Raw genomic sequence first — 17,733 nt, 5'->3', positions numbered from 1 at the left:
AATGTAAAATATGAGGTATTTAAAAATTAGCCACCACAAATTACCATCTTCAGGACTAGGCTTTAGAAATACAATGTTCCAATACCAACTTCTTCATCACTGTCCACTTCCCTCTATTAATGTCCTAGTTTCCTTCCCACCTACCAGACGGCCTCTATGACAGGCATTTAAAAAATGTAGATATTGTGGTTTACAGTACTATTAATACGGTTTTATCCGTGTCATTTAGCATCTTTGAGCATCACTCCATCCTTCTCCAAATTGACGCTGACCTCCGGCACACTCATGGTGTTCTCTTCTTTGTCCTACCTTTCCCCCACTATCACCATCTGCCACCCTAAAACATTTTCTGCTGCTGACTTAAGAGACCATATTGGTCTTTGGTGAGGGACGAGGTATTGTGCCATACATAGCAGTGCTCAAAGATTATTCCTGGCTCTATGCAGTATTTGGAATTCAAACCGAAACTTAATCAGGGGCTGACACATAACATGTAAGGCAAGCCTAATTCTTCCTCTGTCCAGATCACAAATTATTCTTTATGAGTTCTTTTTATGTAGGCCTATAACAGAAGTCCTGCTAGATATTCATGACCTTTTCAGATTGGCAGAAGTCACTTACCTCGGTCAACATTAGCTCGCAGAGAGGTGAGCATGCCCTCCGACACTAGAGTTTTATAAAGAGCACCTTTACAAGACCTCTCAGATTTTCGGGAGCCACACGCCTCTATTTTCCTGTGACAGTCACTGTCTTCAGGCTTGGCCTGTCCAGAAAGGCTGGGCAGTAATGCATCCTCAATGGGGGTCAATGGTTCTGCTTTTATACCCTCTGGCACCTCACCAGAAATGTTCTTGCTGGTAGAAATACTAATGAAATCTGGAGGTCTTGATTCTTTGGTGGTGTCTGAGGATTTCTCCTTAGACATTTTTTTCTCTCTTGATTTCACTTTTTTCTTTGGTGGCTTGGCATCCAAAATGCTTCCCTTGCCACTGGAGGATGTGCGGACCTTCTTGCGAGGGGTTTCTCCAAGCTTTTCAATGCCCCAGTCTCCCTTTGCAACGGCTTCAATAGTGTATATGACACTCTCAATATCAGACTCCGAAGACTGCCGTTTCTTGCAGGTCTTCTTTGGTGTGGATTTCTCGTTTCCGTGTCGATCCATTTTACTCTTCTTCTTTTTCTTTTTCAGTTTTTCTGGCTTGCTTAATGATGTGGGATCCTCAATGATCATAATTCCATGAGGATGGCACATGTGATCCTTTCTACTGGGAACGTCGCTTATTATTATCTTGCTACTGGCAGAGTAAGAAAAATCAGGGAAGTGGCTAAATTTTTGATCTTCCTCTAACTCTTCTTTCTTAATTTCTTTGGGATTCTCCATTTTAATAGGCATTATGTCATCTAGATGCAACTCCTCAAAGTTTCTCACTTCCTTTGAATCTCTCATATTTTCCCTAGCTGATTTTTCAAATTCTGTTTCCTTCTGTAATCTGTTTTCATCTGTTCTCTCTATTTTAATTTCTCTTTCTTCCCTTCCTTTCTCCAATTCTTTAATTCTTCCACTAATTGGGTCTTTTGCTTTTAGTAGCTTTGATTCCTCCATTTTCATTCCTTCTGATGCCAGGCACATCTAACAGTTTTTAACAAAATAAGAGAACAATAAATTGTTATTATTCTATAATTGAAATAAGCTTAAACTTTTAAGTTATTTTCTTTAAAACCCTAAGTGTGAAAACATTAAATCAGCCCAATCCTGCCAAACTCATTCAAATGACTTCTATTAATAAAAGTTTTTGCATTCAATGCTAAATAAGCAATACCAGAATTCTTTCTTTCCAGACACATCACAAACTCTTCCTGAAATTTGTATTTAATAAAATGGTAATGTAAAAAACCAAGACTTAGGGGCTGGAGAAATAGCATAGTGATAGGGCATTTACCTTGCATGTGATCAACCTAGCACAGACCCAGTTTTGAACCCCAGCATCCCATATAGTTCCCTGAGCTTGCCAAGTGTAATTTCTGAGTGCAGAGCCAGGAGTAACTTCTGAGCACCACTGGATGTGGCCCCAAAACCAAAACCAAACCAAACAAAAAAAAAACAAAACAAAACCCCAAGACTTAGTAAGAGAAGAATGATATCCAGAGTTTCAAAGATCTGATTTTGGGTGCTAACTTTGTACCTAGGATGAGCCATTCCACTCTTCAATCTTCAGTCATCTTTGTAAAATGAAAATATTAAGAGTAGTTGTCAGAGGTAAGAAGAGTTGTGAGATCTAAGTGTCATGATGACTTATGGGGGTTCTTAGTAAATCACTTTTTTTTATTTTTGGTTTTTGATTTATGGGCCACACCTAGTGACACTCAGGGGTTACTACTGCCTATGCACTCAGAAATAGCTCCTGGCTTGGGGAACCATATGGGATGCCGGAGGATCGAGCCACAGTCTGTCCTAGGTCAGCCGCATTCAAGGCAAACACCTTATCACTGGCCACTGCTCTGACCCCATTAAATCACTTTTAAATTGGTCAAATGTTTGCTTTTACATTTTTCTTGGGTAAACTAGAAAATAGTAATAGTTACTATCTATCCACTTTAAGTTAAAAATGATAAGATGAATCACTGCACAATTACAGAGATTTTTGTTAATTAACAAAATGTGGGTTCACAAATGCTGACAGGTAACTATAAAAATCATATAAGCAGAAAACCTAATGGATGTGTTTAAACTTACCTGGCAACAAAAATTAGACTAATTTGGTTGCCAATCCTGACCATAAGAAGTTAACCTGCTTAATTTTTTCAAGTCTTAATTTACCTCATTTTATATGACTAGTTCATATGCTTTCACTATCAAAATCTTCATGCATTTGCATAAGCACTAGGGGAATTAATTTCTTAGCATAAGATAGATATTCCTTATCATCTCCTAAAAATATTCTGAATATCAAAACACATCTGGTAGCAATTTGATTAAGTTTTTTAATTCTTGGAATTTCATATTTTGAGAATTAAAGGAGAAATTTACTGTATTACTTTCCAACTTTCAGGTGACAGCAAAACATCAATCTGAAACTGTTTTATAGAAGGAAAAATTACAGTTTATTATAAAATTTATTGGAATTTTATATAAAGGTGCCCAGTAAAAGACACAGAGATTGGAGGTCAGATGAAATATTCAGTGGCCAGAGAATCATGCATGTAATAAGATGGTATGTGAAATCAAAATCCACTACTGAATTGCCTTACTAGTATGTCAGGGTGGCCTTGCTGGCCCCTGACATTGTAGAGTCTGAGACAATCCTAGGGTTCCAGTATTGAACTACCTGCCCTGTCTGGCCAAGTACCGCAGGAAGTGGTCCCTGGTCAGTAAGGTACCAACTCTATCTGAGGAAGCTTTATCAGGAGACAAACACACTGATCAGGCAAAGAGCACCAAAGTAGAAGCACTAACTCTACTTTGCATTAGCAACCTAAGAGGGAAAGGGTAGTGGGACTTGCCCAACCCCCAAATCAAGTACATGAATTAAGAAATGAATTCATTAAAAAATCATTTGATCAAATGGCAAGTTGTCAGAGATTATTAACATCTTTAAAATTCATTTTTAAGTGGATAACACATTGAATTAAGTATCAGAGGCTTTCACCTCACTTTCCCCCTTAGAACTTTCAATGAATCTCAAATCTATGTGAATCATGTTATGATTAGTAAGTCTGAGAAGAACCTGGAAAAAGTGAACAAGACAAGAGCACCTAGACTTTCACTTTTACCAGGAAAATCTGAAAAACTATAAATTCATAGACATCCTTTTCAGAAATCCTCTAAGTTAACTTTTAAAACTGCAGCAAGTATTTATAAAGTGAGAACTTCTCTTTATTAAATCTACCCAGAAATAATATCAAAGCAAAATGATATCTTCTGTTAACTCTGAACTGTCATTCACTTAATCTTTCTATACATGTTTTGTTCTCATAGAAGAATTTGCTATTTTTCTACCAATTTTGAAATAATTTTTATCTTCCTTTGTCTCTTATCATAAACTTTCTCGTGTAGTAAGACACACCATAAGAAGAGAGTACATAAGTCTGGAAAGAAGACTAAAAAGACATCCTCAAGTTAAATTCTATGTTTTTTCAATCACTATCATTCTGGTGGCCTTTAATAAGTCATTTCAGTGACCTTTTACCATATAGACACTGGGTTTTATAGTGGCATGCCAACGGTTTACATTTGCACAGGTTCATCCTAGCAAACTTAATACTACTTTGCAAGCTCTATTCTCCGCTTCAATATATTGCAAAATGATTTTCCTCATCACCCTTGTTAGGATTCTACAGCTAGGAATGAAATGGAACAAATCAGACAGTCACTCTGGGGATAGGCTCTGTGAAATGGAATTATATTTCTCGTGAAGGTAATTACACTGAACACTAGTCATGCTTTACTTCCTATTTCAGGCTCTTAAGTTTTTTCACAAAAAGAGTATGTTAATCTTAAATTATGTGTGTGTACTGTACACTCAATTACATTAGTGGAAGTAAAATTTTAAATAAATAACCCCAAACCTCAAACTAGACATCAGAAATCTCTCTAGTCAAAGTATGTATAAATCAGACTCTTAGAAATGGGTGTCAATTTAGAGCTTAGCTACCATAGTTTTCATACCATTAAGACACACTTTCCCCTCCCAAAAGATGCATCTGATGGAGCAAATGCTATCTGGAGCTGAAGCCTGAGTATAGGGGAGGAAAGCATCTAAAAACTATGTGCATCCTATGGTCAGGTGCATCTTACTGAGCAAAAAATATGGTAATGTAACCTTCTTTTAATATAGAAATTAATCTTTTTAATACATTTCTGAAAGTTGGTTATCACAATGAAGACAATAATACTTTTACTCTAGTAAAGTAAAATATCACTCTTTTACATGCTAATCTATTACATGCAGTACTATTTAAAACTTTTAAAGTACTGAGCAAAAATTTTTCATCCTGCTAGTCTCAGTTGTTCCTGAAAGAACATACAATAATCTATTTGCTCTCATGACAGATTTTGAAGTCCTGGGTAGACTTGATGTTTGTATCACTTACTTTTCAAAAGTTGGGGTTCTTTTATTTAGATGTAGCCTGATAAGAGCAGGAGCTTTATTAAAATACCTGCTTTCTGATCAAGTACCATAAGTTGTTCAAGCCCATCAGGAGCTATGTAGTGAGACTTGAATTTGTAAGAGGAAAATCTTTCTGCTGTGTTGTGAAGCAAAAAGGACCAAAGGTGTGTTTGCATATGATATACAGTTTCACAATAGCTAGAGAGCACCAGATGCTTCAGTATATAAGCTAACCTTCCTATGATACTCTAGAGAAGTGAAATATTTGACACTCAGGGTAGGCACTATTTACCTTCCACTGAGTTCCAAAAATAATGTCTTCCTTATTTCATTTTTTTTTGCTTGCTTGCTTGTTTGTTTTTTTTTTCTTGTTTTGGGGCCACACCTGATGACGCTCAGGGGTTACTCTTGCTATGAGCTCAGAAATTGCTCCTGGCTTGAGGGACCATATGGAATACCGGGGGATTGAACCGTAGTCCATCCTAGACTAGCGCAGGCAAGGCAGACACCTTACCATTTGTGCCACTGCTCCAGCCCCCTTATTTCATTTTTTTTTTGGTGAGTTTTTACTGGCTTTTTTTTTATTTTGGCACTTTGATTTGCAATGCTGTCAACAATAGAATTTCTAGGATACAGTGTTTCAACCCCACACCCACTATTGTGTCCATGATCCTCCATCAATATCTTGAGGTACACTTTATGTTCCTGTCCCACTTCCTAAGCAAAACATTTTTTCTCCTTTGAGTTTTTATTGTTTGGAGCACATGATTACAATAGTGTTAAGATGGTTTTGATGAACAGTTGACTCATATCAGCACAAACAAAGTGCCTATCCTTAAACAATGTCCAGATGTTACCATCTCCACTTCATCAATGACACAACACCCCACTCAACGCTGGGCGCCGTATCTCAGGACCAAGGGAACATCATTTTATTTTATTTTATTTTTGCCACACTCGGGAATGTCATTTTCTAAAACCTTTTTTCTCTTGTCTTATTTCTCTGTATAAACCATAGATTACTGAGCTCATCTAATATTTGTCTAAAACCTGGATTTATTATTGTTATTATTATTATTAAAGTTTGCCTTTAGAGCATGCTAAAAGCTTGGTTTCTTTAATTATGGATTATTAAAATGTATTTTCTACATAGAGGCAGCATTCTATTTTTTTATCTTGTGATGTTCATCTTTTCAAACTGAGAATTAGGGACCAGAGAGATAATAATAGTGAGTAAATCACTTGCCTTCTATGTTGCTGACCTGGGTCCAACTCCTGGGACCCTGTAAGGTTCCATGAGTCCAATGGGACACTCCAGTGCCCTTAAATTTATAGACAGGAGTAAGACCTGAGTATCAGGTGTGACCCCAAAACAAAACTAAAAATAAACTATTTTCCATCTCCGTAGCCGTATTCAATAAAATTGCTTTCTGTGTCTTGGTATACATCTTTGTAACAGTCTAAGAAGGCCTTTATCAAGGTCTAGGGCCATCTAGCGAACTTCTTCCATTCAACAGGTTGATAAAACTATTAATTAAATTCACCACTCTAAGATTTTATTCCAGTCTGAATCCATCCCACTCCTGTATTTTATAGCAAGGATATTAAAGCTGTTAAGTCTTTTTGAAATCTGGATATAGCATGCCAACAGCATTTGTTAAGACTATTTTTACAGTCATACCAAATAAAAATAAAAAAAAACATACCAAATAAAATACCAGCAAGTGTCTTATTTGGCAAAAACCAAACAACTTAAAGCATATCCAGCAGAGAGAATTTAATCAGGGAAAATAGTTAAATGGTCAAAACAATTTAAAACCCCCCACAAGAGGAGGTGGTGAGATGTGCAAGTGATAAGCTGCCTTTGAATCTTTGCACCTCCCTCACTATCCTCTGTTACTCTAATCTTCTTTTGCTCCCATCTACTAGCTTCCCACTAGTGTCCCTCACCAATGATCCCAATAGGAAATCAGGGAAAAAGGAGAACCCAGGAAAGCCCCTTTTCAACCATCTGGGCAATAAGCCAACAAGCAGAGCAAATAGGCTTTGAGTCAGCACAAATGGTGATGTCTTTTATTTTATTGAGATGTTTATAACTTCATGTTTTTATCTTTTTTTTGAATTCAAATACTTTACTATTAGAAATAATTTTCAATGGTTTCTCAGAGCTAACAGCCTGTATTTCATGTAATAAACAGAAAGTGGAAACAGCTCTGGGTGATAGACTCTTAAAAAATGCCACCACTCTTTAATGTGAATAAATTTTATTTTGATAGGCAGTTTCAAAACACAAGGAATCAGAATAAGTTTATTTAGGACTGAAATCTGGCTCTGTCACTGACTTAGGCTCATTTGCTCTAAACTCTTCAATGCCTCAGTTTCCTATTACATAAGATGTTGATATTAATGACATTTGTCTTAGAAATTCTGTGACGCTCAAACTGTGAGTGAGTGGATAGTACATAAAATAGTAACTTGCATAGAGGAAGAATAAGACATTTGGACAACTATTCCAGTGGAGCCCTAGGCCACATAGAATAGATGTTAGCTATTAGTAGTAGTAATATTTGTATTAGTATATTTACTTGTATATGACATGGCCTTAGTGAATTAACTATTTGGCCCTAATTTTTTATTTCAAAGTTGAATGATTTTCTATTTGGATAGGGATGGCGAGAAACACATTAACATTTGATTCAGAAAAATCTTTTTTTTTTAAACTTTATTGATTGATTGATTGGTTTCTGGTTCATAGCCAACAGTGCTTAGGGGTTATTCCTGGCTCTGCACTCAAAAATCACCCCTGGCAGGCTGGGGGGCCATATGGGACACCGAGAATCAAAGCAGGTCCCTTCTGTGATGGCCGCATTCAAGGCAAATGTCCTGCCACCATGCTATCTCTCTGGCCCTGATTCAGAAAAATCTAAAATTTATCTTTCAATAAAGATATGTATTAAATCATAATTAAGCTACTTTTAAGTTCTACTTTGTGTATATGCTTATATACTTACAAATGATTTTGAGTGCATAAATAATACAAAATACATTTACATGCTCAAACAAAGTAGGCACGAAACATAAATCAGTATGAATTTAAGTGCATTATACGATCCATTGAAATAATGTGCTATTAATTAGTCAACTTGCTTTTACTAGAGAGTTGGCTGTTAATTAGGCCTAAAATAGAACATGCTTTAGTAAATGATAATTTATTCTTCTATTATTAAATGAATAATAATATTGAAACATGTGAACAAAAATTATCTGCTGGGCACCCTCTGGATGGGAATCCCAAGGCAATATTTAAAATTAAACATGCAAATGCGCTAAATCAAATGCAAGGCATGATCTACTTGATATCTCTCTATTCCCTCATTTTTTACAACAGTAACTCCAGGGGTACAAAAGGTGTCCTGCTCACCACCTTTGTATTCTTTCAAGCATGTGCTTGTACCCACCACCTTTCATTGAGAAGGCATTCAACAATGCATTGAACCAAATGATTCATTAGTTTTGAAGTAACTAATGAGTAGAAACACATTCTGATTCATGCTGAGAAAGAACTACTTTATAAATCTATAAAAAATGCAAATCATAATCATGCTGCTGCCTGGCCTGGACCAGCAATCACACTGCCCTGAGTTATGTTTCTCAAAAGCATCAGTAAAATTCATCATTTGTATCTTAATTTTAGCCCTGACAATCAAAAACTCACTGAGTTGCCTCACTATTTGGTAGTCAGAATGACAAGAACAATGTGCTGAAGGCAAATAACCTGCTCCCCAAAGAAAATATAAAAATCCACCCTGCTGAAACTGGGAAGTCTAAGAATGAGCATGCTGGACAGATGGCTAAAAAATTTTTTCTCTTCAAACTGATCACAAAGGAACACTGAAGAACTGAGATAAAAAGGGCAGTAATGGTTTGGGTTCTGTGTTCATGGAAACTGCCATTTTCAGTTCAGTATGACCACACCTTTGGGTCAGCATTTGTATTGGGGCTTACTTTTAAGATATAAAAAATCCTGGCTGAAACAAGTTTTTTGTGTGTGTGTGTGTTTTTTTTTTTTTTGCCACACCCAGAGGCTCTCAAGGTTTACTCCTGGCTCTGTGCTCAGAAATCACACCTGGCAAGCTAGGGGACCATATGCGATGCAAGGAATCGAACAAGGTCCCTCCTGGGTAGACTGTATGCAAGCAAATGCCTTACTGCTGTTATCACTCCACCCACCCCTGAAACAAGCTTCTATCTCTTAGAATAAGATATTTTAGTAAAATGGGCCCGGAGAGATAGCACAGCGGTGTTTGCCTTGCAAGCAGCCGATCCAGGACCAAAGGTGGTTGGTTCAAATCCCGGTGTCCCATATGGTCCCTCGTGCCTGCCAGGAGCTATTTCTGAGCAGACAGCCAGGAGTAACCCCTGAGCAACGCCGGGTGTGGCCCAAAAACAAAACAAAACAAACAAACAAACAAAAAAAGATATTTTAGTAAAAAAAGATATTTCAAAATGCATTCGTTCTATATGTGTAAAGATAGCCATTTATTTTTTAATGTGACCAGCTTAAAAAAACTTAGTGAAATGACCAGTGAAAAACAGTTTATCTTGGGTACTAGATGAAAAGTATTACCACAGAAATGAATGCTCTTTAAATGCTATAAAAAAAATGGGAAAGCAGTTCCAAAAGGTACAATTTTATCTCAATCTTAATTACACTATGCCTTTCATTGTCTATAACAAAGGCCTCATCTAGATTAAAAACAAGGCAGTGTGAAAACAGACCCAGTGACACAATCAGGAAGTTTTCATTTCAAAATCTGTTTTTTAGTATAAAACAAATGTTTTGCTGCCAAGGTATATTTACAATCATTTATAGTGGCTTATTATCTGCCAAAAGAGTGTGGACATAACCCTAGGATGGCACTTAGCAGTATTTTCCAAGATGTGCACATCTTCCACAATTAAATAGAACTGGAATGTTTTTGTCATAAAATCGCACTGGTTGATGGTTTCAGAGAATACTGTGGAGCATTGCAACTAAGAAAATTCAATTTTCTTTATTATAAAAGATAACTGGTCATAGAACAGTGGTCTAAGCATCTCTCCACAATAAAATCTGGGTGTATTAAATGATTTTCTATTTGATTTTCTCAAACAATTGGACAAGATTAAAATGCTGTTTTAAATGGTTCTCTTTATTCTCTACCTCTTCAAAAATTATGCCATTTCTAAAGACTGTGAATGGGGTGCAGGTACCCTTTGCTCTAACTACTAAAGTCGCCCTGGAAAGCTGCTCAAGGAAGTCACCAGGTACATTCCTGTAAGTTTCTCTAAAAATAAGTTGGTGCAGTTGAGAAAGAGATGACAGGTTTTAGAATGGGAGTTTTCAAATAAAAGACTTGCAGCTCCAATAAAAGATAGCACACCACTTTAAAATAAAAGGCCCCCCGAGATACAAGAATTAGATAAATTTACGAAGACAGTATAAGAGGAATTGAGTTAAAAGCTACCCTTGACATAAGGGGGTTAACAACAGGAAGGAATACTTCATACCAATAAAACAGGGAGACACAAAAGAAAACAGTCAACCCTCAAACAAGTGTCACCTGCAGTGAAAAGTGGGAAATCTCAGTTGGTTAGAGGGATGAATTTGCTACTCTTCTCAATATGGCACAATAATTTCTTTGATTTTTCTTAAAGTGAACCATAATTTTCTTTTTTTGGGGGGGTTGGGTCACACCCAACAGCACTCAGGGGTTACACCCTGGCTCTACGCTCAGAAATCGCTCCTGGCAGGCTCAGCGAACCATATGGGATGCCGGAATTCAAACCACTGTCCTTCTGCATGCAAGACAAACTCCCTACCTCTATGCTATCTCTCAGGCCCCAAACCATAATTTTCTATAAGATTACATTTTTAGTTATTAGAAGAAATTTTCTTCAATATGTTTACTTTTAATCACAAAAAGTTTCTGCCACGTAAAATTTAAATAAAACAAAGTTGGTGATGCCTCTATAAGTCTTTGTGCCTTTTAAATAAATAATTGGTCATTTTTCTAACTATCTTGGACAAACCACTTCTTTATATGACTATATGGAGATAGCCATACTTTTTTTCGACACATAACTAATTTCATAAGTTCATAAACATAGAAGAAAACAGGTACACTTGGGCCGGGAGAGATAGCACAGCAGTGTTTGCCTTGCAAGCAGCCGATCCAGGACCAAAGGTGGTTGGTTCGAATCCTGGTGTCCCATATGGTCCCCCGTGCCTGCCAGGAGCTATTTCTGAGCAGACAGCCAAGAGTAACCCCTGAGCACCGCCGGGTGTGGCTCAAAAACCAAAAAAAAAAGAAAAAAAAAGAAAAAAAAAGAAAACAGGTACACTAAAGACCAAATTGTTTTTTTTTTTTGGGGGGGGGGAAGTTCACACTCAGTGGCGCTCAGGGGTTACTCCTGGCTCTGTGCTCAGAAATCGCTCCTGGCAAACACGGGGAATGCCGGGATTCAAACCACCGTAAAGACCAAATTGAATCATCCATGTGAACTGGTCTCATCCCATCGCTGTGCTCAGAGAAAAAGACATCTACTTTCTAAACTTTCTTCGATTCCAGACAATTGGAACTGGATTTCTTTATGTCATCCTTATCCTCTCAGCATCTTTATCTCTTCCACTATTTCAAAGCTTTCCCCTTCGCTTGTGAACACCATCCCTAAGTTGCTCTGCGGCCAATGGTTTGGAAGCCATCCTGCTCCCACATTCTTCCTCCAATTCCGAGTTGGAGTAATCTCCTTTTCCTTTCCTTTTGCCTCTCAGATGTCAAATCCGACAGAGAACCCGAAAACTCCCTTGTGTTTGTCTGTGTTCTTTCCCACAGACAACTCTCCTAATTCTGGTTCTTGTTGTCTCACACCTGGATGTCCAGAGTTTTTATCTTCTTATTCAACGCATGGCTACCAAGTGACTTTCTTCTGTATTCCCATGACAACTCACACACACACAACACTGCTTTTATATGCCATCTCTCAGTGTCACTGACTGTATTTATAAGGGATGGAAGAATGCAAGTAGAAGTACATGTTTTGATGGCTGTTTTAATGACCTTCATTAGAGCTCAGTAGGAAAAGGAAAGGAGAGTGACATTTATATAGCAATGGCCTCTCCCAGGGGAAAGCCATTTATTACTTTTGACCAATGATTTTTATTATTGATTTTTGGGGGCCCTACCAAGAAGTGTTTAGGGCTTTACTACTGGTAGTACTTGGGGGGACCACATGTGGTGACAGAAATTCAAATCAGGGTCAATAGAATGCAAGCATATACCTTTTTGCTCTCTCCCCTGATGAATTCATCATCTTTTTGTTTTGTTTTTGGGCCACACCCAGCAAAGCTCCTGGCTCTAAGCTTAGGGACCACTCCTGGTAGGCTTGGGGGGAAATCATAAGGGATGCTGGCGACAGAACCTGGGTGGCTGCATGAAAGGCACAAATACTATCCCCTATACTATTTCAGGCCCCTGATTCTTATATGAAAAGGTTAGTCTAGTCTCTGAAACACCTCTAAACCTTTTTTTATTCTTTCTGGCTAAACCAGTTGTCTTCAGGTCTACTCTTGGCTTGATAATCAGGGATCACTACTGGTGGGCTTAAGGGAACATGTGAAGTATCAGGGATCCAAGCCAGAAGGAGACATTCAAGGTAAGTGTTTAAATCAAACTTCACTAACTAAACCTTCATAATTTTTTGGGAAGTCTAGAGACAGAGATCTAACCCAGGTCCTCGCACATGGAAGGCAAGTGTTCTACAATCCCAGACCCTTTGTCACTAATTGAAATGTAAAATATATATGGCCATACCACCCTGAACATACCCGATCTCATCTGAAATGTAAAATATAACAATGAACTTGCAGGACAAAAAAAAAACAAAATTGGGGCTGGAGAGATAGCATGGAGGTAAGACGTTTGCCTTTCATGCAGGAGGTCATCGGTTCAAATCCCAGCATCCCATATGGTCCCCCGTGCCTGCCAGGAGCAATTTCTGAGCCTGGAGCCAGGAATAACCCCTGAGCACTGCCGGGTGTGACCCAAAAACCACAAAAAAAAAAAAAAAAAAAAAACAAAAAAAAAACAAAAAAAAAAACAAAAACATTTCTGCAAATCTGATGTGATCCAGAAGCTGCTGCTTTGAACTTCGAAACCATGATAGTTTCAAGAACCATTTTAGGTGCATCCCTCTTTTCTGAGTCCCCAGTACATTCCTGTGAATATTAATTTCTGTCTTTCCCAGCTTCACACTTTCACTTAGTATATCAGTCATTACTGAAGAGAAGCTTTGCTATTATACTACTTGGTTCCTGGTGCAACTATTGAACTATTTCTTTCCTACCCTTTAACTTTATATGCTTAATCTTTGCACGCAGAGAACAAGCCCATGGAGGACAGGAGTCACGCACCATCATTTCCTCTAACTCATGGTTTTTCAACATATTCGCAACTAGGCATTAAGATACTTAAGAGTATTTCTTAGAAATCTTTAAAATATAGGCCCTTTAAAAAAAAGGAAATTTAGGCTCGGTTTCTTTGATAGCAGTCTCAAACAACCTGTCACCTTATTCAGTTATAGACACTATGTGTAGGAGTAGCTTTTCCCCTGTAGACCTCTCTATAATATGCAAGGTCCTGTAACAAGGAACTTGCATCATCTGTCAGTTTTATCTAAAAGCAAAGCAAAAGACTAGCTCATTGTTTATTATGAGACAAGTTTAAAAAGACAGAGTACTTAGATTTCTAACCATGCTCTAATACTTCTTGACAATGTAACCTTAAGATAGTCACAAATCAGCCAAGAAAGCCAGAGCAGTGGCACAGCAGTAGGACGTTTGCCTTGCATGTGGCTGACCTAAACAGACCTTGGTTCGATCCCCCGGTGTCCTGTATGGTCCCCCAAGCCAGGAGCAATTTCTTAGTGCAGAGCCAGCAGTAACCCCTGAGTGTCACTGGGTGTGGTCCAAAACCAAAAAACCAAAAAACAAATAACCCCCAAAAATACCAGTCTAGAACTTTGGTTTTTCTGTGTTAAAGAGGAACAGTTAATACTACCTAACCCTGAGCTTATTTATAAGAATAATATTACATAAAAAATATTAAAACATGCATAACATATAGTAGATAGTAAATGTCAATCATGCTACCTATTTATTAGATAATAAAAGTTTACTTGCAGAGAGATCTTTTAAAAACTTAATTGCAAAATATAATGTATTTTATTTCTAACTTTATTTTATTGGGGTGGGGGAAAACTACACCATATGCTCAGGGCTGACTCATGACTTTGTGCTCAGGGATCACTCCTGGATATGCATATGGGGCCATAGGTGGTGCCAGAGACTGAGCTTAGATCAACCCTATACAAGGCTTAAATACCTTTTATACTTTATATACCTTAACCCTTGCACTATCTCTTAGAACTGAAACTTATACTGTATTTTTAAGAAGACATATTTTTTTAGAAACACAAGTAGAAATATTTTTAGGTTTATGTTTCAGTCCCTAAGGATATTCCAACATATCAAAACTGGGACTGGAGAAATAAAAATGCAGGTAAAGTACTTGCCTTGCACATAGCTGACCTGGGTACAATCCCCAGAATCTTATATGATCCCCTGAGCACCACTAGGACTAATCCCTAATTGTAGAAGCAGATGTACACCCTGATCAACAAGGTGTGGCCCCAAAACTAAACAAAACAAACAAAAAACAATCTACCAACAAACAACAGAAATATAAAAACTGCTTACTTGGACATAAAATATTCCCAGATCACTGGATCTAGGGAGAAGGGAAAAGATTATCTCATTGTAATAAAAATATTCACTTATCGATATATAGGTAGTTTCAGTATCTGCACTGTGTTGGCCAAAGTAAATATTCAATAAATATTACTGCATGTACGAATAAAAAATTTCACTGTTTCGCTAGTGAATACTAGGCAATCTTGGTGCCAAGATCTCTAAATATAGACTATCCCCCCTAAATGTACAGGTAAATATGTCTCTAGAGAGACCTCTAACTATATATTCAATGCTCTCTAAGAGATACTTCTCTGCTTTGCTGTTCCATATGACCTGACCTAATTAATTTTAAAGCGGCAGGGAATACAATGCATTATATTACCTGTGCCAATTAAGTAACTGATTAACTGAAGAATGAATCTCATGATAGGTTCAAACAAAGAATTGTGTTACTCTCAATTCCCTGACTTCCACTGTACTATACCAAATTTTCTTTCACAGCCAAAATGGATTCCTTAAAAAATACCTGGAACAGATCCCAGAATTTTCAGGTCATTTTCAGCTACTAAAATTCCATGGATTTGAAATGCCAAACAAATTCCTGAAGCAGGTCTTTCCCCAGGGAATCTCCTTGCTCTAGTCTCTGGGAAGTAGGAGTGGTCTTTACAGTGCCCAAACTCAGGCCTATATCTAAATGTCTTTGTGATTGCTGGCACCTTCCTCCATTATCTTTTAGTCTGCTCAAATGGGTGCCAGGCATAACAGTATTTATGACCATAACACTTTTTGATTATCATCATGAAGAGAACATTTTAAAAGCAACTATCTATGTATGGCAGGGGTCTCAGCATTATCCTCTGCATGGAAGCCCAAAGAAATGCAGTTGGGGAAGACTGACTTGGTGAGTTTCTAGTTACCTGCCTATCTTTCACAAGGACTAAAGTCACTGTGTTTTAAGGACAGAGATAAAAATGGGAGTAGCAAAACCAACTGCCTATACTTATGTCTTTTGTTGTTGTTTGCTCCTATTTATTCTACTTAAGACAGAATGAAAAGGGTAAGGCTGAAGTACTTTAATAGGCTGGGGTGAAAGTAATGCTGAAGTCATTTAATGGGCTGAGTTGCAAAGAATGCATCAGAAGGAATGCAATCTCAAGGACTCAATAGGTTCTTATTGGCCTTCCACTTTGCTGGGCCCTTGCAGTTGCAGGAAGGATTAAGACAGTCCAAGAAAGTCAGCAGATTTGCAGTAAGGCTTCTCAGGGGCAGTCTAAACTTTTGCCACGATTATGAAGTACTTTTAGTATTTTAGTTCTAAGACAGCAGTATAGGAACAAACTAGCTGAATATTGCTCTTGATTGCAGGAAAGATTTTTCTGAGGGTGCTGAGCAAAGATGTCATGTTTGCAGAATTCCTAATGTTATAGTGTGTATCCTAGGTCTACCCTCAAATAACTTACCCCTCTTCAACAGTCCCATGGTTTTTGTCTAATAAAGATGAACCACTTTCTCTTTGTCCCTTTAGGCCCTCTTTCATCCTTACAACTCTAAAGCAGAGTGCAGGAAGCCTTCCCAAATGACTCCCTGTTGCTGCTTTCCTCCAATTCTCCTTGGCCTCTTCAGGTAAAGTGAAGGCAAAAGTAGTAAAGCCATGATTAAAACATTTCTTGCTCCTTGCCAGATATGAAGATACTTCTTGCATGGAATCAACTCCAATCTATTACAGGTTCTACATAGCTGTTTTCACACAAATAGGGGGCAAAGGTGAAGAATAGGGTACTTCCCTCGTATCACTTTTGGAACAGATAGAAAACCAACATTTTCTCAATGAATGGATGGCTTTAGATATTTAGCACTATGGATTTGGTGTTGGAATGAAAATAAACAGAGGATAGTAACTGAATCAATTTCTTTCTCTCCTTTTGTATGCCTACAAGGCTAGTGCTCTACCATTGTGCGACATCCCCTGCCTGATTAAGTTATTGCTTTATAAACTAAACAGAATTATTGGCTAGAATTGTGAATAAAATTTGGGTATAAAGTTGATTCTTTTGAGGAAGCAAGGTGGCTTCTTGATAGCCTTTCTTTTGTAATGTGTGAAACTGAAAGACGTTTCTTCATATTTTAGACATTTATCACCAGTTCTATAAGATATGAAAACAATCCTCTTAATATCCTGTTATGTTTGCTTAAAAAGCCACCTGAAATAATGAAATATGTTTTCTTAAAGAAAATAAACACTATGTGCAGAGGAGATTACAGAAACCTGAGGTAACATTCAATGGCTGATTATGTGGAGATGCATATAAAGCCATTTTACAGATTTTTGTACTTCATGAGAAGTGGGAAGGCTTTGAAATGTTATTCAAAAGTAGTTGATTAGCATTATAGTATCATATTCATGTGGTACAAATAATAATGTGAGAAAATTTTCTTGGTAAATTCCTTTTCAGTGACCCTATTTCATCAAAAGCATGTATTTTTACTTGCATGTTAGAAGAAACTAAGTCTGAGTATAAGCTGCTTTACTATAATTGGAATAGGCTTATTGCAGTCTTCTTATACCCCTTTAAATTATGATACTGGCATTCAAACATCTGTCAAGGCATAGCATCTGTTTCATATTTGGGATGCATCCCTACAAATTAGAAGAGTGTTCTTTTTAATGAGCTCTGATTTAATGGGGAATCCTTTTTTATGACTGTTACACCAAAGAAAAAGAAGACAAATTCATCTCTTTAGCACCCCCCACTGCAAAAAACTGTAAAGGCCCATGCATTTCTAAAACAAAATATTTTTATATATTAATTCAACTATTTTATGCATGAATATAAA

General features: G+C 37.4%; 1 protein-coding gene across 1 annotated transcript in view; it reads right to left on the bottom strand.

The window, feature by feature from the left end:
• BBX (BBX high mobility group box domain containing) overlaps positions 1-17,733 on the bottom strand; it is a 310,444-nt gene that overhangs the window by 39,761 nt on the left and 252,950 nt on the right. Inside the window, exon 11 of the mRNA XM_049785679.1 lies at positions 622-1,630. Coding sequence (XP_049641636.1) covers positions 622-1,630 — 1,009 coding nt within the window. The remainder of the gene's footprint in view (positions 1-621; positions 1,631-17,733) is intronic.

The sequence above is a fragment of the Suncus etruscus genome, chromosome 13 (genome assembly GCF_024139225.1).
Source record: "Suncus etruscus isolate mSunEtr1 chromosome 13, mSunEtr1.pri.cur, whole genome shotgun sequence".
Taxonomy (NCBI): domain Eukaryota; kingdom Metazoa; phylum Chordata; class Mammalia; order Eulipotyphla; family Soricidae; genus Suncus; species Suncus etruscus.
The sequence above is the reverse complement of the archived record's forward strand: the minus strand, read 5'-3'. Positions and strand labels throughout refer to the sequence as shown.